Below are 26,792 nucleotides of genomic sequence, written 5' to 3'. Positions count from 1 at the left end.
CATGCTAAAATATGTTATGTTGTCGAGTTCGCGCTTCAATATAGCCCAGAAAAGGTTTATTATATTTGTGTGCTGCATGTTAAACAACATAACAAAACACCACAGGTTGCACCAAATGATGCCATAAATGTGGAGGGAAATGAGTGTCTCCATGGTGAAAACCGGTATAGTACACGCAAAATCCTAATTTAAATATGGCAGTCTGCACTGCTTTTGTAGTGAAGTGAATTATATTTACATAGCGCTTTTCTCTAGTGACTGAGAGCACTTTACATAGAGAAACCCAATATTTAAGTTACATTTAAACCAGTGTGGGTGGCACTGGGAACAGGGGGTAAAGTGTCTTACCCAAGGACACACCGGCAGTGACCAGGATGGTGGAAGCGGGGATCGAACCTGGAGCCCTCAAGTTGCGGCCACGGCCATTCTACCAACCAAGCTATGCAGCCTTTTGTATTTGTTATCATTTGTACACTGAGTCTTAGTTGATCAACTGCAACATGCCTAATAACAGTAGACACAACTTTAGAGATTGCACATGCCCCTGAGCTCTTGTTATTTGGATCTTAGTTACATCCACTTCATTACCTGCTCACATGTCACTTTACTACCTGGAAGGAAGTGAGCACAGCAGTAATGACCAAGATTATTTGTCACATTAATCAGTCAGACTTCTCGTTAGATGTAATGAACTGGAATGGTAGAGGTAAACATTCAAGAGTTGCAGCTCAGTTTTTTTTATATTACATACTTTAAACAAAAATAACCAAACCACCCTCTGACATGAATATCCATTTGACATAATTACAGAGAGGATGACTTCTAATGGACGCTCACCAGAGTGCTCTTTTGTGTCTGTGACAGCTTTGTGGCCACAAAATACTGGACAGGTGCTAACACAGCAATGACAGTCGCTCCAATCAAGGCACTGATTCCCAAGAGGTAATAAAGCAGGATCACTCCCACTACAATCTGTGTGAGGGAGATAATGAGAATGAGAACAGCAGCATGCTACTGTGGCACAGTGTTGCTCTCTGCATTGTTTCTGACATCTACAGGACACGCACACACACGCGCACACGCACACACACACACACACACACACACACGCACACGCACGCGCACACTCGCACAAATCTTCATAGATGTGACAGCATCACACCTTCTCCCTCACAAGAAAATGTATCAGAGTGGTGAGAAGGCAGTTGAGAGAACAGTAGGATGTGATTTATTCTCTTAACAGCTTTCCTGGAGACATGTGGATGGCTGGTAATAAATTAACCAACCTCTAAATTACTAGTAGCTGATGTGATGCTGTTTAACGCTATCTGTCATACTTTTACATGCGCCGTTTCCCCCATTACTGCAATTTGTGGCAGAGGGGGTAAGGACGTAATACTCAAATTTGCACGACTGCATAAAGTCAGTAAAAAACATGAAAAGCAAAACAGATATGTTTAGAACAAAAACCCAATTTTTGTTTCTTTCCGTCATTTTGTTAAACGTCACAAGACAGAGTGAGTGCCGTAGAGACCTGGCGTTATTGTAAGAGTTCTGTGATTTCTGACAAGGAGAAAAGTGGAATTTGTTGACGTTGTTTTGGTGTGGTTGCAAACGACAGTATTGGGTTTTGGCATATAAAGATAATGTTGATCGACCACCTTTGCGTCATCTTTACAACGTCCAGGTAGATTTAAATGTGCTCACAGTCTCTAGCATACTGTGAGTGTGGCGGACTACATGCTAAATCTCTGCAGCTATTAGAGCTTCAATGGTCAAGCGCACTGCGATGAGGTGGCGACTTGTCCAGGGTGTACCCCGCCTACCGCCTGAATGCAGCTGAGATAGGCTGCAGCAACCCCCCGCAACTCCGAAAGGGACAAGCGGTAGAAAATAGATGGATGGTCGGGCGCACTGCTGCATTGTAGTTTCCTGTAAAAAAAGTTCCATGAAACACTACGTTTCTCACAATCCCTTTTGTCTGTTATGATGTCCTACATTGACAATAAGGAAGTGGAGGTGCTTATACTTCATACCAAAGAGACATTGGTATGTACAGCCATTATCGAGCCATTATAATTCTGAAAACAATGGCATTTATTTCACAGTTCTGGACCAAAAATTATGTATACAGGTAAAATGAATACCTGTAGTGATTTTTTGCGAAAAACCGGAGAAAGAAGGTAAAACTGTTATCATTTCATTTTGCGTCCTCTTCTACTGATGTTTTCTGAAAGATGCTTGAGAAAATGCAGAAAGAGCACGGTGATTTGCAGCTGCAGCGCCAGCAGCAAGGGGCCAGATTAATATTGGTCTCCCACTCTTTGGCCTCTGCTTCAGGCTCGAAACATCAGAGGGGAAGTCCACAATTGGGGGCTAATTGGCCTTCTTCAGCTTTTTCGTCGGGAAAATCCAAATGAGAAATCTCAGACTCAGAACTTCAATCAGCGCCGTCTTGCAAAAAAAACATGTTCTCCCAAACTAATGTAAACTTTCATCCATTAATCCATTTTCTACCGCTTGTCCCTCTCGGGGTTGCTCGAGCCTATCCCAGCTGTATTCGGGAGAATGGCAGGGTACACCCTGGACAAGTCACCACCAGTGTAAAATCAAATGACACATTTTACTTCCAGATTTTTTTGTAATTCTTTTTTCAGTTTGGAAATTATTATTCGCTTCCTGTATTTTGTATTATTTCCGGACAGGTGCCTTTATTTTTCATTCTACTTCCTGTCTTCCTTTGTTTCACAGCGACTTTACTTTTGGCTTGAGCACCTGCCCCCATTTGTAATTAGGAGACTCTACTGCTGGCAATCACTAATCAGGAGGTTTCCTATGCCAGCCCCGTCCCTCTAGATTTGCTTTGTACCTCAACGTGTTGCTTTGGGTTTTGCGCTACCTACGCCTGTTTGAGCTTTGTGCACTCCCCTGCTGCACGTCCTTGCTTTTGTCATTACTGTTATGATCCATTGCCCGGATCGTGTTTTCTTCTGTTAGTTTTGACTACCTCAGTTCTGTTTTCTGCACCCATGGGTTTGTGTTTCAGTTGCCATGACTGCAGATTACTTTCACCTGCCTCTGATTAGTGTTCGGGACACTCAGAGAGCTATTTATTCCCATTTCTCTCCACAATCAGTCTGGCTTCCTTGTTTGCTACACGCAACAGTTAACGCCGGCTATAGTTTTTTATTCGTGATTCCTGTTTATATGCCAGCTCCCGCATTAGCCTCCTCCTAAGCTTTGCCTCCCGCGCTAATCGGCACGCTATTGTTTTTCTGCATTTCCTGCATGATTTATGCAAATAAATCATTTCCTACCTGCACGCTGTCCCCGGAGTTTCCGTCTGCATGTTGGGAGAACTACCTCCGCATAACCATGCGACCAAGTCGTTACAATTAATTGCGTTTTTACCTTTCTCTGCATCCCGGGGTTGCCAGACCTACACAACCTTAACATTTAAATTACTTTTAGATGGGGAGGAGCCCACAGCACCACCCGGTGATTGTTAAGAAGAGCGACATTTGCTTCCATTTCAGAGTCTCCAAAAGTTACCACAGGGTTTGTTGCTTTTAACTTTTCTGTTAAAGAGTATCCGAAGGGTTACAATTACTCGCAATTAAATCGGCGTGAGTCTTGCTGCCCCCTGTGTCTTTTATTGTTATATTCTATTTTATTGGTTTGTTTTTTACTTGTTGTATTTTAAATAATTGTAATTTAATTACTTATTATTGTTTCTTTTTATGTGAAGCACTCTGGAAACAGTTCTGTTAATAGTGCTATATAAATAAAGAGGATTGGATTGGATTAGATAAATATGCAGTAGACATAAAGCCACTAAGTGGGCAACACCAATGAGCCCTCTTGCTCCCTCTTCTTATACTCTGGCAAAGCAGGTGCGTTGTAATGCATTCATGAACGAGGGTGAATGTGTGTGGTTGTCCAAATGTATTCATGCCAGGCCACCATGAAAAAATTCATAAATAAATGCATTTGTTCTTAAATGTGTTGTTGAAAAGTTATTGTGACAAAACTGTTATCTGTGGACACTTTGCACAACAAATATCAACTGTTCCCATATGCCACGGTCTCCCTATTAACTATTTAAATGCTCATTTATTAACACAACAGATGCAAGAAATTTAGAAAAACATTTAAAGCAAACAAGTGTGTAGAATGTTTTAAATTATTTTGTAGGAAAATATATAGCGTTTTCAGTACTAATCAATCTATTGGTGTAGTAGATTCGCAGGGCGAAATAATGCTTAACCATAATTTTTTTCCCAAAATAATTTATAAACCGCACATTATGGGAGGAAAAGCACATAAAACAAAACGTAACGTTGCAGAAGAGCAACACAATTTCACAAATATCTTCATGTTTCTAACCTGGACTGGCATCGCCCACAGGTTCGGACAGAGGAAGAAGAACCACATAAGCTGGTTGGTATCTATGGCAACCAGGTTGCAAATCTGAGCCACAGTTAGCTCGCCCATGGACATGTTGGATGTGCACAAACGCATGATCTTGTTGTAGATTTTGGTCTGGGGAGAAAACAACAAAACATATGGAGGCATTTCTTTGTTTCATTTTGATGGCGAACATCTGAGGATACGTGCCTGAATGGCGCCACGTAGCTTGATGCCCGTCTCAATCGCCACATAATAGGAGGCCTGGAGGAAGGTTCTCTGCAGGAGCAGTGCGAAGAAGAGCAACACGGCCAGCACATATGCATTCTCCAGAAACTCCTTGGAGGAAATGAAGTAGATGCCCAACAACTTCATCTGGAAGAACAGAGTTTGAGGAAATTTTAACTAATTTGTTTTAAAAAAAAAACTAAGCAGATATTTAAAGTCAGATCATTGAGTAGCTTTCAGCAAATCCATTCAAGTTCAATGGAAGGTTTGCAATGGAGGAAGCCTCAGGGAATGGATATTGGATATATTCTCCTGAAAGATTCATTGTTTTATAATGGATTTCAATCATCACTGATTTATTGCTTAACATCACACCAACCCTCAATCTTGTATATGTCTCACTTACCCTGTCACCTACATCATCAATCCATCCAGTTCCTCATCATGTTCATTCATTGCTAGGGCTGGGGTCTATTCCATGTAGGAAAAAAGGCAGACTACCATTGATTGTCAGTCAGTTGCAACGCAAAAAGAGCGCATTGAGTGTGAACTGATCCAAGGCCAGCGACACAGAAGTCAGAAATGTGAACTGATATACCCCAATACCACTCAAATTCGACAAATGGTAAATACTTGTATAGCGCTTTTCTACCTTCAAAGTACTCAAAGCGCTTTGACACTATTTCCACATTTACCCATTCACACACACTTTCACACACTGATGGCGGGAGCTGTCATGCAAGGCGCTAACCACGACCCATCAGGAGCAAGGGTGAAGTGTCTTGCCCAAGGACACAACATGACTAGGATGGAGGAAGCTGGGATTGAACTTGCAACCAACCGAGCTACGCTGTCCCCGAAATGACACTCTGCATACCAAACTATCTATATTTGGTCTTCAAAGTGACACTGTCAAACTACTGATAACAGAACCATTCATAATATTTTCAAATAAACGTGTGATGTTCCACCGCTGCAGTCCACGTCTGACTTCATAATTCAAGAGACGTTCTCACTGATTGGCTCTCGGATGTGGTCGTCTGTGTTCTGTAAACTCTAAGGAATTGAGACGTCTCCTGCAGTCTCATAAATAATTGACACGTCTTAAATTAGTGCACCATCCAAGCAGGTGCGGGAAATGGCATCTCGAATGACTGAAACCGTGAACTTTGACAGGCGGCAATTTCTGCATCCTTATTTGTGACAGCATGAACATACAGTATGTGACCTACTGTGCATATGATCATAACCAACAAGCAACAACACCAATATTTTATCATTACTGAGCAAATACTGCACAAGTTGAAACAAGCATCACTTCCAACCACACATATGAAGCCATTTCAAAGACAATAGCTCATGCTGCACTAATGAGAATTTTAGTATAAATATGCATTTAAATGAAAAAAATCCAGCGCATACTGTGTGCATTTGGCTGATACTACGTTATTTTGATTGACTTTTAAAAATGTTATAGTGTAATATTTCACGTTGTCCAAGTATTGTATGAAGCAATGACGAAGTTGTTTAGTACACATGAGGCTTGTGGGTAAGCAGTAAAATGGGTTAAATAGGGTTTGTATATGTTCGATGTTCAATAGTTACCAACTGGATACTATATGGCCCTTAACAAATGGAACACAGATTAAGACCATTGCAACATCCCTTGGAAGCACAAATGCTGAAAGATACAACATCCCATCACTCGGCATCCCACATTGTAAGTACTTATTTGAAACGTTTATCAACAGTGCTACATGATAACGCTTCAAAGCTCTCACAGTCTACTAATAATGGTACCAAACACAAAATCTGTTTGTTGTTTTTGACGGAAGTAGCGTTCGTTACTATGCTCTGTGAAACCAATGCGCCCATGAAAGAAGTTAAGGTAATGCTTAAAATGAACAAAAATGCTGTAAATAATGCATGTTATATTGAATGTCCCTGTTACTACATTACATACAGTACATACTTACAGCATGTATATAAAACACTGTTGGAGGTTTTTGGAGGTTTTTTGGGGGGCTTTAAAAGCGGAATAGATCGAATCTCCATTATCTGCATTGTTTGCCGTGTCTTACGTGCAGTTTTTTACAATTTAGAATGCAGAAAAAAGGAAAAGACTGTTTTTGTCTCACGTATGTATTGTGGATGATAGGGCTGCAACTAACAATTATTTTGATACTCGATTAGTCATCGATCCTCTTAACGATTAGTTGACTAGTCGGATAATAAAGTGTACACATATTTAATGGCTCTTATTTTTCCATCGACTTCTAAATGCAGCTAAAGTTATTTTAGACAGAAGTTATTTTTTTAAATATCAAAAAAAAAAAATCGATTTTTTAAAAATGAGAATCGATTCTGAATCGCACAACGTGGGAATCGCGATTCGAATTCAAATCGATTTTTTTTCCCACACCCCTATTAGATAGTCACTAGATATCCTTGCATAGAAGCATTCTTAAGATCAGTGTTTCATATTTATAATTTGGGAATAAAAGATATTTATTTTTGATCACTGCAGTATGTCTGCATGATGAGTGTAACAGATAAAAAAAAAGTTCTTATTTCCAACGGTATTAGGATCTTACGAAGGTTGTTGATGATGCTCTCACCGGTTGCTGGATGGTCCTGTTGTTCTTGCTGATGTGGTGGACGATGCCGGAGATGCAGAGTGGACCAGCAAAACCCAGCAGGTCGGCCAGGAAGCGGAATGTAATGCTGAGAATGAGAGGTCGGCCGAACGCTTTTCTCAAGGCTTGCCAGATCCACTTGGGGCCCTGCAGTGACGTGCCTTGAGGTCTCTGATGGAGAGGGAGAGCAGAAAAAAAAAAGTAAAGCACGGGTGTACAAAGTGTGGACATTTATGACCCATAACTATGACCATAACTACTATTGTGGACACCAAGGTCATGTCCTCTACATTTCTTAAGTGTCACAAACGATGACATGACTGACTGCAAATACAGTCGTAGTCAAAAGTTTACATACACTTGTAAAGAACATAATGTCATGGCTGTCTTGAGTTTCCAATAATTTCTACAACTCTTATTTTTTTGTGATAGAGTGATTGGACGGTAGGAATTGTTTTCTTTTTGTTTCATCTGACCACAGAACTTTCCTCCAGAAGGTCTTATCTTTGTCCATGTGATGTCAGATGAAACAAAAAGTGAGCTGTTTGGCCACAATACCCAGCAATATGTTTGGAGGAGAAAAGGTGAGGCCTTTAATCCCAGGAACACCAATCCTACCGTCAAGCATGGTGGTGGTAGTATTATGCTCTGGGCCTGTTTTGCTGCCAATGGAACTGGTGCTTTACAGAGAGTAAATGGGACAATGAAAAAGGAGGATTACATCCAAATTCTTCAGGACAACCTAAAATCATCAGCCCGGTGGTTGGGTCTTGGGCGCAGTTGGGTGTTCCAACAGGACCCCAAACACACGTCAAAAGTGGTAAAGGAATGGCTAAATCAGGCTAGAATTAATGTTTTAGAATGGCATTCCCAAAGTCCTGACTTAAAAGTGTGGCCAATGCTGAAGAAACAAGTCCATGTCAGAAAACCAACAAATGAAGCTGAACTGCACCAATTTTGTCAAGAGGAGTGGTCAAATATCAACCAGAAACTTGCCAGAAGCTTGTGGACGGCTACCAAAAGTGCCTTATTGCAGTGAAACTTGCCAAGGGGCATTGCTGTATGTATACTTTTGACCCAGCAGATTTGGTCACATTTTCAGTAGACCCATAATAAATTCATAAAGAACCAAACTTCATGAATGTTTTTTGTGACCAACAAGTATGTGCTCCAATCACTCTATCACAAAAAAATAAGAGTTGTAGAAATTATTGGAAACTCAAGACAGCCATGACATTATGTTCTTTACAAGTGTATGTAAACTTTTGATCACGACTGTATACTTTGTGTAGGACATTGTGAGCGCTGTACATCAACATGCGGTAGATCATCCTCTCTCAATCACGATCTTTGGTCATGCACAACATAATGCAATGAAGTCCACTTTTACTTTATGCATCATCCGACTTGAAATGTGCTGCCAACATAACATTAAATTATACTGAGGTAACTAATGTTTGTTTCACCTGAATGAAATTGATGTGAAACGCTGTTGGTATAATACTGTTGTCATGTCAGTCAGGTGCCGCCCTGCCCTAAATGTCGTACACGCACTGTGCGAAGGGCTTCGTGATCCGTGGAAGGGGGTGTTTTGTGTGAAGATGCGCATGTCAAAGGTAAATTATTGAATGTCAAGGCGCTTCATATATATTTTTTCCCTAAATGTATTCCTGGCCACGTCAAGCTCTGTCACTGATTAGAATATGGGGACAGATTCCTCCCCCTCCATTTTCAATGACCGCGTGGCGTGCATCTCTAGTACTTGCAACGCTAAGTAGAAGGACTTGAGTTCAGAGCCATGTCGGAGTTGTATATAAAGTAACGTTTTTAAACGTATGTTTTGATTATGTTACCATTATGTCATACATTAAACTTAAACATAGTGATAAAAAAGTGGATTGTTAATTGTATTGCTCAAGGTAATATTCAGATGGTGTTGGGATACACATTATTTCAGCCTTTCAAAGCTCCTATTGGACCAAATTTTTACCTCAGTATTTTAAAAAAAATCCTAGTTACGGCCCTGCCCATAACTTTTTTTTTTTTTTTACACCTCTCCATATTCTGAAAATTACTATCAATGAGATATATTATTAATTAATATTTGTGGAATCAACTGTATACAAAGCTTAGAAAATAATATTTTTTAATCAGATATCTTAGCATTTATTGACCTACAATGGATTTAGTCATTTTAATGCACAAAATTTATCAAAATCATATCTTACATGGATAAAGCGTATCAAAGTGGACCCAGCTTCCTTTCATTATTCTGTTAGTGACCCTCAATGGAAAAGTTTGTACATTGGTGACGTAAGGTAACTGTAGATGCTCTTGTTGGAGACGTGTATGAAATCTTATTTCACTATAGGGAAACATGAAAGCAAAACTGTTGAAAAAACTAGCTCGGACAAAAAAAAAAAAATCATCCAGCACAGCAAGAACAGCTTAAACATAAAAATGCTGAATCATTAGAAAAAGTAGTCAGCCAATTCAGCCGAGAGCTGTAAAACAAGGACATAGTCAGGGTTTCCATTCTTTCTATATGCTGCTGCTGCATCATGGGATACCCTGATTAATGGTGTAGAAGTGAAGCTTGACAGCCAAGGAGGATGCACCATTGGAGGCGACAAAGCATAATGGTCATGCAGTGCATGGAGGGGGATCTAACAGGAAGTGAACTGCAGTTAAGGGATGACATACTCTATTTCATCACAACAGTTTACTCACTCAGGACTTCAGTAAGTGTGAGATGGGAGGTTTTTGTTTCAGTTTCAGTTTTTATATTGTAGCCTTGTGGAGATAGGTACCAAATCTTATACTTTTGCAGGCATCGACCGAATTCCGTCGGTACGACCAGGTACCGAATCATGTAAAACCGAAGGGCGCCATTTTCGGATACCTTTGATGCTCGTGACGTCACGTCCATTTGCAGACTGGGCACCGGCTCAAACACTTTGCGAGCAAACAATCACTCAAGCAGCACTCAGAGCGGACTCAGTGAGACTGCCTTTAGGTAAAGTTACCATTTTCAACGCCGACAAAGTAAGTATATATGAACACTCCAATGCACAGTAAAACTCCACTTTTCAAAATGGGCAAGCTTGATGGTAATTCATATTGGATATGCCATAGACATGCTACTGATTAGCATTAGCAATTTTACATGGCTATTTTAACACCTCCAAATGTGGTAATGACGATTGGCAACTTTCTTTTTTGGTTTTATTTATTATTAATAAGGTTACAATGTTATGCAGAGGTGTACTTATAACTATTTTATGTTATAAGTACACTATGGGGGTTGCGTAACAAAAAAATAATTGAGAAACACTGCTCTAGACTTTTATTAATATAATTGTTAAAGGCCTACTGAAATGAAATGTTTTTATTTAAACGGGGATAGTAGATCCATTCTATGTGTCATACTTGATCATTTCGCGATATTGCCATATTTTTGCTGAAAGGATTTAGTAGAGAACAACGACGATAAAGTTCGCAACTTTTGGTCGCTGATAAAAAAAAAGCCTTGCCCCTACCGGAAGTAGCATGACGTCACAAGCTGGAGTGCTGCTCACATTTCCCTATTGTTTACACCAGCAGCGAGAGAGATCCGGACCGAGAAAGCGACGATTACCCCATTAATTTGAGCGAGGATGAAAGATTTGTGGATGAGGAACGTGAGAGTGAAGGACTAGAATGCAGTGCAGGACATATCTTTTTTCGCTCTGACCGTAACTTAGGCACAAGCTGGCTCATTGGATTCCACACTCTCCTTTGTCTATTGTGGATCACGGATTTGTATTTTAAACCACCTCGGATACTATATCCTCTTGAAAATGAGAGTCGAGAACGCGAAATGGACATTCACAGGGACTTTTATCTCCACAACAATACATCGGCGAAACACTTAAGCTACGGAGCTAACGTGATAGCATCGGGCTTAACTGCATATAGAAACAGACGAAATAAACCCCTGACTGGAATGATAGATAGAAAATCAACAATACTATTAAACCATGGACCTGTAACTACACGGTTAATGCTTTCCAGCCTGGCGAAGGTTAACAATGCTGTTGCTAACGACGCCATTGAAGCTAACTTAGCAACCGGACCTCCCAGAGCTATGCTAAAAACATTAGCTATCCACCTACGCCAGCCAGCCCTCATCTGCTCATCAACACCCGTGCTCACCTGCGTTCCAGCGATCGACGGTGCGACGAAGGACTTCACCCGATCACAGATGCGGTCGGCGGCCTTGAGACGGAGGAAGTTAAGGTGAGTTCGGCGGCTAGCACGTCTGCTATCCAAGTCAAAGTCCTCCTGGTTGTGTTGCTGTAGTCCGCCGCTAATACACCTATCCCACCTACAACTTTCTTCTTTGCAGTCTTCATTGTTCATTAAACAAATTGCAAAAGATTCACCAACACAGATGTCCAGAATACTGTGGAATTCTGAGATGAAAACAGAGCTTTTTTGGATTGGATTCAAAGGTGTACCAATACTTCCGTTTAACTAGTGACCTCACTCGCATACGTCATCATACAAAGACGTTTTCAACCGGAAGTTTAGCGGGAAATTTAAAATTGCACTTTATAAGTTAACCCGGCCGTATTGGCATGTGTTGCAATGTTCAGATTTAATCATTGATATATAAACTATCAGACTGCGTGGTCGGTAGTAGTGGGTTTCAGTAGGCCTTTAATATACTGCTAATAGTTGCTTACTTTTTGCTGTAACATGGTTCCATCTACACTTCTTAAAGTTTATTAAGCGCTTATTTCTTGGTGTTGTTTCAAGCTAGATTGGCTATTAGCATGCTTGTTGCTGGCTTGCTTTCAGTGTGTAACATGTTTAGCCTTGTCCTCAGTGATAATGTACGTAATAATGACATGTAAGATACTAATAATTTCAGTTTGTTTGCTGCAATGGAGGTGATAATTGTTTACTTAGGGGACCGGCTCCAAACTGTGTATGGAGACAGCAGCCGCTTGTCAGCCGGGGGACTAAAAATAAATACAGTTTCAGCCAGAGAGGATCAGCGTTTGTGATCGGCATTAAAAGGCATTAATCGGCAATGGTGATCACATATTTTTTCAGGAAAATCATCCGATACTGATCGGTAGCTAAAATCTTTCTCCACGTGTTTTATTCTGATTATAGTCATGATGAAAAATACAAAAGGCTCAATGAACAATTTTCACTATTGAATATTAGTGATGTCAAACACATGTGGATCGTCACTGTTAAGACATGAAAGAAGCTCTCCCAAAGTGTGTGCGCTTGTGTGTGTGCTCATCAGATCAGATCGCTGACAACAGATGTGACCTATTATGAGTCACTAACTTTCTTATTTGAACCCAAATACACTCTCACTCTTTTAGACTCGTTTACACAGACACACACCTTGGATCGGTCACTTGAAGGAAAGAAAGGATGGCTGATTCTCACGTCCACACACACACACACACACACACACACACACACACACACACACACACACACACACACACACACACACACACACACGCACACACGCACACAGATTTATCTTCCCATAAAATGCAGCACTGTGACACCCGCAAGGGTCATCATGTCGCCTTGTTCACAGTAGAACGACGATGACCCGACGCCTCCACACTGACCGGACTCCTCCCATCTTCAACCCCCCTGCCCCACCGGGATCTTTTTATCTGTCTTCACAACCAAAAGGAAGTGGGATCGTGTTCACACCGGACGCACGTTCAGCCATGACGAACGCACGTGACCTTTCAAAGACTGGAAAGTTCTGACCCTGCTGACTATATGAGGCTTGACACATGCTATTAAAATGAGACAGGAAGACCGTTACTGGACAAGTCCAACTTGATGCTCCTCAAACAGGGAGCAGTAACCCTTTTGCTTCTTCCTGCAGTATTTTAGCCAAATGAGGGCAAACCGGACAGGTCAGCAAGAAGACAACTTCAAAAGTGTTATTATTACAAGATTTTTAATATAATTTTCTATGATAAACTACTAAGTAAATACTGTATAAAATAAGTTTTGGGCTTGAACAGCATAAAATAATTTATTGTGATTGTTACTTTCTTATTTTTCGCATTGTTGGTTTGCACCCCAGAATGCAGAGCAAAGAAAGCAAAGAACATGCAAGAAATCTATTTGTTGGAAAACACAGGTAGTGCAAAATTAATCTAGTGCAGCATGGAAGTGCACTGAAGACAAATACTTGTTTAAGTACAAAGCACAAAGAAAAATTAACCAAGGAGCAACATGTGAAATTAAATAGGCTGGATTAACTAAAGGAAAACAGGTGTGCTGGCAGGAAACAGAGCAGCAAGTGAAGGTGCAGCAAAACAATAAACCTAACAGGAAGTAGAACTAAAATAAGAGCACCAGAAAAGGAAATTATACGAAACATTCGGAAAATAGCCAACAAGGTCAAAACTATCATATGGGATCATGACAGTAAAACTATATAAATGTGTGTATGTACCATAAAGGTTGCACTTTAATTTATAGATTGTAAGATCTACTACTAGAAAATGTTGACATGTTCAATGTCGAATCAGAAGCAATAATCCTCTAAGTGCAATCAGTGACATTTCATTTTCTTTGATGCTGTTGAGAAATATTTTCCCTGATGGCTCATAGTTCATGATACACACACACAGAGACACCCACACACAAATCTCAGTCAGAGTTGAGATATGATTGGCTAGAGACCAGCTGGAAGCAATAACAATAAAAAGCAGCATTCCCTAACATCCAAATCAATCAAAACTTTAAAGCTGTTTTTTCAAATTTTAAACAAACCCTTTATACCTTTGTATACTTGCGTTAGAACTTTGTTTATGCCTCTAACACATGCATATCTATCAAAAGAAGTAATTAAGTAAAAAAAAAAACCTTTCATTTTTAAACTAAATGCACTGAGAAAATCCATGGGCAATTAAAAGCACCGTCTCCAAGAATCGGTACCGTTGAGTTGATGTTGTTAAAATATGGTGAGAAATTCTCATTAGCCCTGATTTTGTTTGTTTTCCATCACAGCTTGTGTAGACAGAATGGTTCTATTTTACAACAGACATTTAACAAACAATACCACAGTACTACGAGAAGTAAACATTCCGTTTTAATTAAGAGTATTACAAGACTATAGGTCGATTTATGAACCCCTCTTTGTACAAACTTTTCAATTTACGAACCACAGACCATTTGAAAATATGCTTTACGTACGAATCTCATCTTAGTGTACGAAAGTTTTGTAACACTTTGTGCCCGGCAGCACATCCAGGCTGAGCGATCGCTGGTGCTCATTGTTTGTCAGCTCAGTGTTACTCACAGACGGCCTAGGTGTGAATTGGACGCCCCGCCACTGGTTCGACGTGTACAAACCTTGTACATGGGGACGGGGGGCCTGGAGCCTATCCCAGCTGCACACGGGCAGACGGTGGGGTACACCCTGGACAAGTCGCCACCTCATCGCAGGGCCAACACAGATAGAAAGATAACATTCACATTCACATTCACACACTAGGCGCCAATTTAGTGTTGCCAATCAACCAGGTGCATGTCTTTGGAAGTGGGAAGAAGCCGGAGTACCCGGAGGGAACCCACGCAGTCACGGGGAGAACATGCAAACTCCACACAGTATCGAACTCAGGACCTTCGTGTTGTGAGGCACACGTACTAACCCCTGTACCACCTTGCTGCCCTGGAGGGACGCTACAGTCCTTTAATCTTTATTCTTAATCTAATAGTGGACAACTACTTCCAAAATGGCCACTAGATAAAGGTCTACAGCTCCCAGAATGCAACCCAGCCAAGAAACGGTCCCCTGAGGCTGCTTTGGGCTGATTAAGGAGCAACGAAGGACTCTTGAGAATAGAATAGGGGGAAAAAAGCATGTATGGACTTTGACAAGAGCAAGGGAGACCATTAAAAAAACAATGTTGAGGATATTTACATTTATATTTATGTTGAGTATGCTGATTAACTCTCTAAATTGAAGATTGAAAAACACTTTAATTTCTCATTCTTGATTGACACTTCTGGTCCTTACTTTAACAGTGAAAATAAAGAAAACAACCTGTTATTGGAGAAAATAACTCTCGTTGTGTCATTGGTCTCCCTTCCCTGCCTAATGATGACTGCGGTACACCACTGAAGATGCTACATTGTTCTTGAAAAAGAACCCCCCGCTACTACCAAACCTCGCCCCCCCAACCCTGCCCACCAACATCGCACACGCCTCACAGATGAGAGTTTACAATCCTGTGTGAAGATAAAGGTGACGTCATACAGCCCTGATGTGGAGACGCTGTGCGCTGCGGTTCAGGAGCAGAAATCACATTGACCAAGTATGATAAATATTTTAATTTCCTATAATTTTGCATATATTCACATTTTTCAATTGTTCAGTGAAATAGACATTTTATTATTCAGGTTGACAGCTGACTGCACGGCGCCAGTAAAAGGATGACGGCACAGAGAGAGAGGATGGCATTTTTGGTTCTCTGCCAGTGGATAATTTAAGTTCGGCGTTTTGTTTTTTCATTACTACAAGGAGGACTTAAATAGACATTAAATATTTTACTTAACTTTCAACCCGACATCTTTTTCGTAGTTAAAAACATTTTGTTGCATGAAGAAACTTTATTTCATTTTCTCTGCAGTCGTTCATTGATTTCATAAATGTAACCCATAATAGTTTGTTTATACATAGCACAAAGCAAAAAAAAAACTTTATATGCAGTGTTATTTCATTTTAAATTTCAAAAGAGTTTTGTGGCTCCTATTGTTTTCTTTAATTTGTGAAATGGATCAAAATGGCTCTTTGAGTGGTAAAGGTAGCCGACCCCCGATGAAGCCACAAGAATGCCGATGTCTTATCCCGAAAGAACGTCTTTTGCTCGTGGCTCCCCAACTCAGGGCGTCAGAGCCGAAAGGAGGGATGTGTGGCATCACCAGAGGCTGTGTGGTGGAGGGACGCTACATTCCTATCATTGTGGACAACTAGTTCCAAAATGGCAGCTAGATAAATAACTACTGCTCCCAGAATGCAAGCTAGCTAAGAAGCGGACACCTGAGGCTGCTTTGGGCTAATTGGGGCGGTATAGCTCGGTTGGTAGAGCGGCCGTGCCAGCAACTTGAGGGTTGCAGGTTCGATCCCCGCTTCCGCCATCCTAGTCACTGCCGTTGTGTCCTTGGGCAAGACACTTTACCCACCTGCTCCCAGTGCCACCCACACTGGTTTGAATGTAACTTAGATATTGGGTTTCACTATGTAAAGCGCTTTGAGTCACTTGAGAAAAAGCGCTATATAAATGTAATTCACTTCACTTCACTTCACTAATTAAGGAGTGACAAAGGACTTCTGAGGAGAGAGCAGGACAAAGAAGAGCATGGGGTTGGAAGGACCAGGAGCAGTGGAATAATGTTTATTAAGTATTACAAGAGCAAGTGAAACCACAACACAACCAGGAGGTTGTGTCGTGTTTGAGCTGGATAGCAGACGCGCTACCGTGAGTACAGCTTTGGCTTCCAAACATTTGATCGCTTGCCCGTACGTGCGTGTCGCTATGTGCATGTCACGTACGTAACTTTGGGGAAATATATGTTTCTTGCCGACTCTGATGGCAGCCGGGGTGTCGTCGAAAGCTACAACGCCCGCAGCCGCTCCGTAGCTAAGTAAGCTTCAATTGTTAAGCTTCGCCAACTGGAAATTATTAGCCGTGTATTTACATGTTCATGGTTTAATAGTATTGTTGATCTTCTGTCTATCCTTCCAGTCAGGGTTTTTTTATATTTTGTTTCTATCTGCATTTGAGCCTGATGCTATCACATTAGCTCTGTAGCTAAAGAGCTTCACCGATGTATTGTCGTGGAGATAAAAGTCACTGTGAATGTCCATTTCGCGTTCTCGACTCTCATTTTCAAGAGGATATAGTATCCGAGGTGGTTTAAAATACAAATCCGTGATCCATAACAGAAAAAGGAGAATGTGTGGAATCCAATGAACCCTTGTACCTAAGTTACGGTCAGAGCGAAAAAAGATACATACGGGTATGTGGGCTTGTATTAAGCCTCAGGGAGTTGAACGCCCCTGCCTTACATAGTTCCGGGTCACCCTTGGGCAAGGTGTAGCACCCGAATGCCCCCCCCCATCAGGGTTACGATACCCCCCATGAACTACCCTAAAAGAGGATGCGTTACCCGGCCCGGAGGAAGCCCGGGGCCCTCCTCCGGAGCTAGGCCCGGAGGTAGGGCTCGTCAGCGAGCGCCTGGTGGCCGGGCTTGCCACGGAGCCCGGCCGGGCACAGCCCGAAGAAGCTACGTGGACACACCATCTTCTCTGCCACGTGGGCCCACCACCCGCGGTCGGAACCAGTGGGGTCGGGTGCGCTGCCAAGTGGATGGCGGTGAAAGTGGAGGCTCCGGACGGACCAATTCGGGGCAGCAGAGGCTGACTTTCGGGACGTGGAACGTCTCTACGCTGGTGGGGAAGGAGCCTGAGCTGGTGCGAGAGGTGGAGCGCTACCGGTTGGATCTGGTGGGGCTTACCTCTACGCATAGCAAGGGCTCTGAAACCACACTCCTGGACAAGGGATGGACCTTGTTCACTTCTGGAGTTGCTCAGGGTGTGAGGGCACAGGCGGGTGTGGGGATACTCACGAGTCCCCGGCTGAGTGCCTGTACGTTGGAGTTCACCCCAGTGGACAAGAGGGTCGCCTCCCTTCGCCTTAGGGTTGGAGGGGGGAAAACTCTGACTGTTGTTTGTGCATACGCACCAAACAGGAGTTCAGAGTATTCAGCCTTCTTGGATACCTTGCATGGGGTCCTGTATGGGGCGCCGGCAGGGGATTCCATAGTCTTGCTGGGGGACTTCAACGCGCACGTGGGCAATGACAGTGATACTTGGACTGGCGTGATTGGGAGGAACGGTCTCCCTGATCTGAACCTGAGTGGTGGATTGTTATTGGACTTCTGTGCTAGTCACGGACTTGCGATAACAAACACCATGTTCAAGCATAAGGATGCTCATAGGTGTACCTGGTACCAGAGCACCCTAGGCCAAAGATCAATGATCGATTTTGTAATCGTATCAGCTGATCTGAGGCCGTATGTTTTGGACACTCGGGTGAAGAGAGGGGCTGAACTGTCAACTGATCACCATCTGGTGGTGAGTTGGGTTAGATGGCGGGGGAAACCTCTGGACAGACCTGGCAAACCCAAGCGTGTAGTGCGGGTGAACTGGGAACGTTTGGAGGAGTCCTCTGTCCGGAAGGACTTCAACTCCCACCTCCGGCGGGACTTCTCTGCCATCCCTGTGGAGGTTGGGGACATTGAACAGGAATGGGCAATGTTCAAAGCCTCTATTGCTAAAGCTGCAGATGCGAGCTGTGGCCAGAAGGTCTTAGGTGCCTCAAGGGGCGGTAACCCTCGAACACCCTGGTGGACAGTGGTGGTCAGGGAAGCCGTCCGACTGAAGAAGGAGTCCTACCGGGGTATGTTATCCCAGGGGACTCCGGAGGCAGTTGCAAGGTACCGACGGGCCCGAAGGGCAGCGGCCGTGGCTGTGGACGAGGCTAAGCAGAGGGTGTGGGAGCAGTTCGGGGAATCCATGGAGAAGGACTATCGGGCGGCACCAAAGCTGTTCTGGAAGACCATACGGCACCTCAGGAGGGGGAAGCAGGGAACCATCCAAGCTGTGTACGGCAAGGATGGGACTTTGCTGACTTCAAGTGAGGAAGTCGTGGGGCGTTGGAAAGAGCACTTTGAGGAACTCCTGAACCCAAATACATCAGACACACCCTCCCTGATAGGAGCAGGGCCTGAGGATGATGGGGGATCGACGTCGATCTCTCGGAGTGAAGTCACTGAGGTAGTTAGACAACTCCACGGTGGCAAAGCTCCGGGGGTTGACGAGATCCGTCCAGAAATGCTGAAGGCTCTGGGTGTTGATGGGCTGTCTTGGTTGATACGCCTTTTCAACATTGCGTGGAAGTCTGGGACAGTGCCGAGGGAGTGGCAGACTGGGGTGGTGGTTCCCCTTTTCAAAAAGGGGGACCAGAGGGTGTGTGCTAATTACAGGGGTATCACACTACTCAGCCTCCCTGGGAAAGTTTACGCCAAGGTACTGGAAAGGAGGGTCCGGCCGATAGTCGAACCTCAGATTCAAGAGGAGCAATGTGGATTCCGTCCTGGTCGTGGAACAACTGACCAACTCTTTACGCTTGCGGGAATCCTGGAGAGGGCCTGGGAGTATGCCTATCCAGTCTACATGTGTTTTGTGGATTTGGAGAAGGCGTATGACCGCGTCCCTCGGGAGATCTTGTGGGAGGTGCTGAGGGAGTACGGAGTGAGGGGAACCCTGTTGAGGGCCATCCAATCTCTGTACAACCAAAGCGAGAGTTGTGTCCGGGTGCTTGGATGTAAGTCGGATCCGTTTCCAGTGGGGGTTGGTCTCCGCCAGGGCTGCGCTCTGTCACCTATCCTGTTTGTGATTTTCATGGACAGGATTTCTAGGCGGAGTCGTGGCCATGGCGGAGAGGGTATACGTCTCGGGGGGCTAAAGGTTGCGTCACTGCTGTTTGCAGATGATGTGGTCCTGATGGCACCTTCGGTTCGTGACCTTCAGCTCTCACTGGATCGGTTCGCAGCCGAGTGTTCAGCGGCTGGAATGAGGATCAGCATCTCCAAATCTGAGGCCATGGTTCTCAGCAGGAAACCGATGGTTTGTACAGTCCGGGTAGGGGACAGGACTCTGTCCCAGGTGGAGGAGTTTAAGTATCTCGGGGTCTTGTTCACGAGTGAGGGAAAGATGGAGAAGGAAATCAGCCGGAGAATCGGAGCAGCTGGGGCAGTATTGCAGTCTCTCTGCCGCACTGTTGTGACGAAACGGGAGCTGAGCCAGAAGGCAAAGCTCTCGGTCTACCGAGCTATCTACATTCCTACTCTCACCTATGGTCATGAAGTGTGGGTAATGACCGAAAGAATAAGATCGCGGATACAAGCGGCCGAAATGAGTTTCCTCAGAAGGGTGGCTGGCATCTCCCTTAGAGATAGGGTGAGAAGTGCAGTCACCCGAGAGAGACTCGGAGTAGAGCCGCTGCTCCTTCGCTTGGAAAGGAGCCAGCTTAGGTGGTTCGGGCATCTCGTGCGGATGCCTCACGAGCGTCTCCCTAGGGAGGTCCTCGTTGCACGTCCCACTGGGAGGAGGCCCCGCGGCAGGCCAAGGACCAGATGGGGGGATTACATCTCCTCTCTGGCCTGGGAACGCTTCGGGATTCCCCAGGAGGAAGTCGCAAATGTTGCTCTGGAGAGGGAAGTCTGGGGGTCTCTGCTGGAGCTGCTGTCCCCGCGACCCGATTCCGGATAAGCGGTTGAAGATGGATGGATGGATGGAAAAAAGATACACCCTGCACTACACTCTAGTCCTTCACTCTAACGTTCCTCATCCACGAATCTTTCATCCTCGCTCAAATGAATGGGGTAATCGTCGCTTTCTCGGTCCGAATCTCTCTCGCTCCATTGTAAACAACGGGGAATTGTGAGGAATTCTTCCTCCTGTGACGTCACGCTACTTCCGGTATAGGCAAGGCTTTTTTTGATCAGCGACCAAAAGTTGCGAACTTTATCGTCATTGTTCTATACTAAATCCTTTCAGCAAAAATATGGCAATATCGCGAAATGATCTAGTATGACACATAGAATGGATCTGCTATTCCCGTTTAAATTTAAAAAAATCATTTCAGTAGGCCTTTAAGAAACATTTTAATTTCTGATGCTGGATTGAAAGTCCTGGTCCTTACTAAAACGGTGAAAATAAAGAGAACAATCTATAATTGGAGAAAATAACTGTCATTGGTCTGTCTTTCCTGCTGATCGGTGACTGAGGTACACCCCTGAAGATGCTACAGGGTGAATATTGCCGCTCAGCAGAGCAGTAGCGTTTTAACAAATATTTTAGGTGTATAGACAGTAAGGCTGTTAAAGTTAAGGTGTTAAAACATGTAAATAATCACAAAAAATTATTTCATCAATCGTATATGAACGCAGATTAATAGAATATGAACACACTGACCTTCTGGTCTTCGAAGGCCCTGCGCAGCTTCATGTAGTTAGTGAGGGCCCTCATTGCTATGGGCAGCTTGCCGATGACTTTGAGGTCAATAGGTCGTCTGTGGGCAGCTGTTATGAAGGTGTTCATCCACCAGTAGGTGGCTTTGGACAACAGGTTGACAAATGGCTGCAGGAAACGAACTCCCAGGTCCTGAAGGTCCTCGGGGGGCTTTACTTCTGTCGGGTTGGCGAAACACATGTATCGCTGGAGAAGAATGAAACAGTCGTTAGCAGACTGACATGCACTGAAATAACATTTCGATTTAATCATAGCTAATAAACGTATATCATATTATCTATGTATTGTATTGCTTTTGAAGGTCTGATCCAAGCAATTATTTGGAAGTTTCACTTGTAAATAGACATTTTCTGCAGCAGAACAAAAAGACAAGAGAACAAAATGAGAGGAATTGTTGTGCTTTTAATTGGAGGTGTACAGGCCAATACAGAATCTAATCTGGTACGATATCAGCAGGAATTATATGTAATTTTATCATTTTAAAGTGTAGAATATTAGAAAAGGTTGGATCAAGTGCAACTACTCAAACAGAGAGCAATGGGTGGTATGTATTTAAATTGAAGTGCAGTGGTAATTGTTTTTGGCGATATTGATTCATTACGTTTAGCTCATGAAGCAGTAAATTAAATTATGTTACCACTTTTATTACTGGATACTTTGTAATCCACTTCTGTCTTGAAGTTGTATGCATAAGAAACCACCATTATTTGATACTTATTAATATTGACAAATGGTGTGTTTTAGACTGCAATATTGTTTAATTAACTTATTACATATGTAAAGCTTGTGTGCTATTGTGTGGTTAGTTAGCTGTTGTGTAGTTGCTAGCTCTAAGCAGCATAGTTTACCTTAAGTAAATGACTTCACTAAAATGCAAGAAAAGACCAAACTTCTGTGCCCTTTGGAGAACATTTAGATGTTAACTGTCTGTCCAGCTTTGCACAAGTAAACACGCTGCAGGACTGCTTGTCATGGAAATTTTAGATGCAAGCCCAAATCATTCGATACTTGTTTTTTGCTGATATCGGGCCGATATCCAATATCAATATGGGATTGAGACCCACTTATCACGAAGCAGTGGTCACTATCCTGGATAGAAAGGCTTTGGAAAAAGTAATACATATCTAAAGACAAAGCCTTGTCTTATTATTAGTTGTATTATCCATATTTCAGCATCTTCTCGCCATACCTTTTGCTCTATTTTACCTATGTATGCAAGAGTTATTTTGTTTAATTGTTTTTATTGTATCTAAGTCTATGTCGTCTAAGTTATACAAAGTGCCACAGGCCAATAAAAAAGGAAATGTCCCCTACCCCCAATTTGGATGCTTTTTAAGAGGAAACACAGCACGACTAATTTTCTCGTTAGCTCCTCTGTTAGCCTTAGATTACAAAGGTATTCAAAGAGTTATTGCAGCTGGAACTAATCGATGTGTTACAACAGTCAGCCTTAACGATCTGCGTCGGCGTCAGCCTAAGGATTGTTTAGAGGTGCACTGTGCACATCACAACAGGTGTGAATGGCGAGCCGGTGTAGCGTACAGTGCCACGTCACAACAGGGAAGGCAGAAAATAAAACTAGTGAAATGCAACAAAATGTGTGCCTCACAGAAAGCGCAGCGTACAAATGTATTCAGGTGACACACTGTGCATGTTAGTAGCTCTGTTGGTCATTTTTTTTCTTAAATATTTTGGGGTAAAGTCCCAAAAATCAGGGTTGAGGCGTTGGCGACCCCTACATTAGAGGATGATGGGAAAATTCCTTTTGATAGAAATGTATTTATTTATTTATTAGACAACATGTGAACTACATTTAGACTTGTTTCCAACAAAGAGTAGATTTGTGCATGTTTCCATTGTACCACAAATATTGTATTGTATTGTTGAAGTAAAGTTGATTTAAACGATACACACAAGTAATGCAATTAATTATGATTAATCAAAATGTGTGTGATTAATCTGATTAAAAATTGCAGCATTCGTTTTAATAGACATAAACCCTTAGAAGATCAGGCCTAAGGTGTACCAGAATTAATTATTTCATTTACTATGCTGTTTGTCCTTGTTAGAGTCACGGTGAGATGGAGCCTATCCCAGCTGACTCTGATTAAGAGACAAGGTGTCATGATCGGTCCCCCGGGTCATGGCTTGATTTGTTTTGTGGAGTTTTTCCTATGTTAGTCTGTTTCCGTGCTCTAACCTCTTTCCTTTCATTTACTTTTGGTTTCCATGGACACTAATTCTCCACACCTGCCCTTGTTTTAGTAATTAGTGTTCCCACCAGCTGTTTTGGTTAATCACTCCCCTCTGTATTTGTCAGTCACCCAGCACAAGTCGCTGTTTTACTGCCTTGAATAAATAAAATAGACTCCAAACTGTCCGCTGCTCCTGCTTGTCCCTCTGCACTCGAGAGAACACAACCATGGCCGCCATGCGCCCAAAACGTAACACAAGGAACATTGTAGCCTGGTTGCCAATCAGTGCACATATAGATAAAAACATTCACAGTCTCATTTACACCTATGGACAATTTAAAGTAACATGGATCAACCCTTTGATCTCCTGACGGTGAGACCAACATGCTAACCACTAGGTCACCATACAGCATAAGTACTATGATACCAATAATGTTGATGCTGGTCTGCTTTTAACAATACTAACCTTGATAACACAAAATCTACACAACTGATTCCAGTCAAGCTGTAGATGTGTGGCATACAATCCGAGCACTTTAAAACAAACAAACATCGTACATCTGCTGTCACGTTTTTTTAGGATTTGCGTACACTTTGAATTTCTCTGCCTGCCTTTCTTCCTCTTAAAGGCCTACTGAAACCCACTACTACCGACCACGCAGTCTGATAGTTTATATATCAATGATGAAATCTTAACATTGCAACACATGCCAATACGGCCGGGTTAACTTATAAAGTGCAATTTTAAATTTCCCGGGAAACTTCCGGTTCAAAACGCCTTTGGAGGATGACGTATGCGCGTGACGTAGCCAGTTTAACAGAGGTATGGCTTCCCCATTGAAGCCAATACGAAATAGCTCTGTTTTCATTTCATAATTCCACAGTATTCTGGACATCTGTGTTGGTGAATCTGTTGCAATTTGTTCATTGCATTATGGAGAAAGAAGCTGAGCAAGCAAAGAAGAAAGTCGGTGTGAAGCGGAGAATTTTGCGAGGGAAGTCAGCAACACAACACAGTCGGTGTCTCATTGTTTACATTCCCGAAAGATGCAGTCAAGATCGAAGAACTCGGACAACAGAGACTCTTACAAGGAGGACTTTGACTTTGTTAACAGACGCAGACGCGATACCGTGAGTACGCTTCCAAAAATTTGATCGCTTGCTATAACTAGCTCGAGCTAGTAGCTAGGAGCTAGGAGCTGGGATGAATTTTTGGCATATTAAATATAAGCCTGGTTGTGTTGTGGCTAATAGAGTATATATATGTCTTGTGTTTATTTACTGTTGTAGTCATTCCCAGCTGAATATCAGGTCCCACCCGCGCGCTTCCAAACATTTGATTGCTTGCCCGTACGTGCGTGTCATGTACTAACTTTGGTTAAATATATAAGCTTTATGAACCTTGGGTTAGGTGAACGGTTCTTTGGGCTGAGTGAGTGTGTGTGTTGTGCAGGTGTTTGAATTGTATTGGCGGGTTATATATACGGGATCCCGTCCATATTACCCGCGCGAGCTATAACTAGCTCGAGCTAGTAGCTAGTAGCTAGGAGCTAGCATAACAAACACCTAGGTGTTTTTATGTGGGATTAATTTGTGGCATATTAAATATAAGCCTGGTTGTGTTGTGGCTAATAGAGTATATATATGTCTTGTGTTTATTTACTGTTGTAGTCATTCCCAGCTGAATATCAGGTCACCCCCGGCTCTCACAGCATCTTCCCTATCTGAATCGCTTCCACTCCCCACTAGTCCTTCACTTGCACTTTACTCATCCACAAATCTTTCATCATCGCTCAAATTAATGGGGAAATCGTCGCTTTCTCGGTCCGAATCTCTCTCACTTCATGCGGCCATCATTGTAAACAATAGGGAACTTTGCGTATATGTTCAATTGACTACGTCACGCTACTTCCGGTAGGGGCAAGCCTTTTTTTATCAGATACCAAAAGTTGCGATCTTTATCGTCGTTGTTCTATACTAAATCCTTTCAGCAAAAATATGGCAATATCGCGAAATGATCAAGTATGACACATAGAATAGATCTGCTATCCCCATTTAAATAAAAAAAATTCATTTCAGTAGGCCTTTAACGCTCTCTTAATTTCATATTGGACTCTATTTGAACCACATATAAACTATTGCAAAGTCGTATGGTGTAACAGTTATATTAAAAAACTGGAAATTCTTCAGAAGAAAGTCATACGTGTTATATCGTGGGCAAACTTTAATGCTCCCTTAAATCCTCTTTTTTATGGGTACAATCTTCTGAAGCTTACGGAGTGCAACAGATTCCACAGTGCTTGTATTATGTATAACGAAGTATATGGATTAAATTCTAGACCCTTCCAGTTCATTCCAGTGACCACTACTTCTCATAGATATAACACTAGAAGTAAACCTTTATTAAGAAGGAAAAATTGTCATCTAAAGTGTACAAGCTTTAGTATAGCCTGTAGAGGCCTGATGATCTGGAATGAGATTGATAGCTCTATAAAAAATCTAATCATTTAAACATTTTTTTAAAAGCGTTTTAAGCAAAATTTATTGCGATGTTATGCTGAGTACTTTTAACACACCCCTTATGGTTGAGGAATTCACATTTGTCGCAAAATTTTGGTCTTGACCTCTGTATGTATGATGAGATTATCGCAGATCTTCAAGATGCAACTTTTTAATCAAATTTGAATAATAGGATATTGAGACTGATTTGGTGGATTTAAAGATTCCTTTTTTATTTATAAATGAAATTGTAAATGGGTATTTGGTGGGTAGATTTTGAAATGTATTGTATTGTATTGTATTTTGTACATTATATGATGATGTATATATTAACTGTGGGTCCCTGTCCATAAGCTGTGTGCTTCTAGGGATGACCTTTTTGCAGAACGGGCTCTGATATTAACAAAAGAAACAATAATGAAATACAAAACTATGTCTGTCTGTAAATTAAAAAATAAAAATAGAAAAATAAATACACACGACTAAGTGTAATTTGTGACTTTTAGGTTGTTATTTTTCATCAGAGCGCGTGCAAGGCCTGATGGAAGATCCAATCCCCTCAGCTGTACACCCAGAGGACACAGTTTCAGCAGCTGAGGTGTGCTCAGCTCCGACGTTAAATTGAACAAACATGCTTTAAAGCGTCATGAGGAACTAGGTTAGAAAATCTACTCTCCCTGTTGA

At 42.4% G+C, this 26,792-nt stretch overlaps 1 protein-coding gene across 14 annotated transcripts in view; it reads right to left on the bottom strand.

The window, feature by feature from the left end:
- Positions 1-26,792, bottom strand: part of abcc8 (ATP-binding cassette, sub-family C (CFTR/MRP), member 8) — a 124,516-nt gene that overhangs the window by 65,360 nt on the left and 32,364 nt on the right. For 10 of the 14 annotated variants that reach the window (XR_009824362.1, XM_062036179.1, XM_062036173.1 and 7 more), the window contains 5 exons: positions 21,358-21,600; positions 7,230-7,442; positions 4,618-4,782; positions 4,387-4,542; positions 838-972 (listed from right to left, as the gene is read on the bottom strand). Coding sequence is in view for 13 of the 14 variants with exons in the window: in XM_062036179.1 (XP_061892163.1) it covers positions 838-972; positions 4,387-4,542; positions 4,618-4,782; positions 7,230-7,442; positions 21,358-21,600 (912 nt within the window). In the remaining variant the exon portion in view is untranslated. The remainder of the gene's footprint in view (positions 1-837; positions 973-4,386; positions 4,543-4,617; positions 4,783-7,229; positions 7,443-21,357; positions 21,601-26,792) is intronic. The other 4 variants (XM_062036180.1, XM_062036170.1, XM_062036177.1 and 1 more) reach the window with 1 other exon arrangement.

This window comes from Entelurus aequoreus, linkage group LG24, assembly GCF_033978785.1.
Source record: "Entelurus aequoreus isolate RoL-2023_Sb linkage group LG24, RoL_Eaeq_v1.1, whole genome shotgun sequence".
Lineage (NCBI taxonomy): Eukaryota > Metazoa > Chordata > Actinopteri > Syngnathiformes > Syngnathidae > Entelurus > Entelurus aequoreus.
The sequence above is the reverse complement of the archived record's forward strand: the minus strand, read 5'-3'. Positions and strand labels throughout refer to the sequence as shown.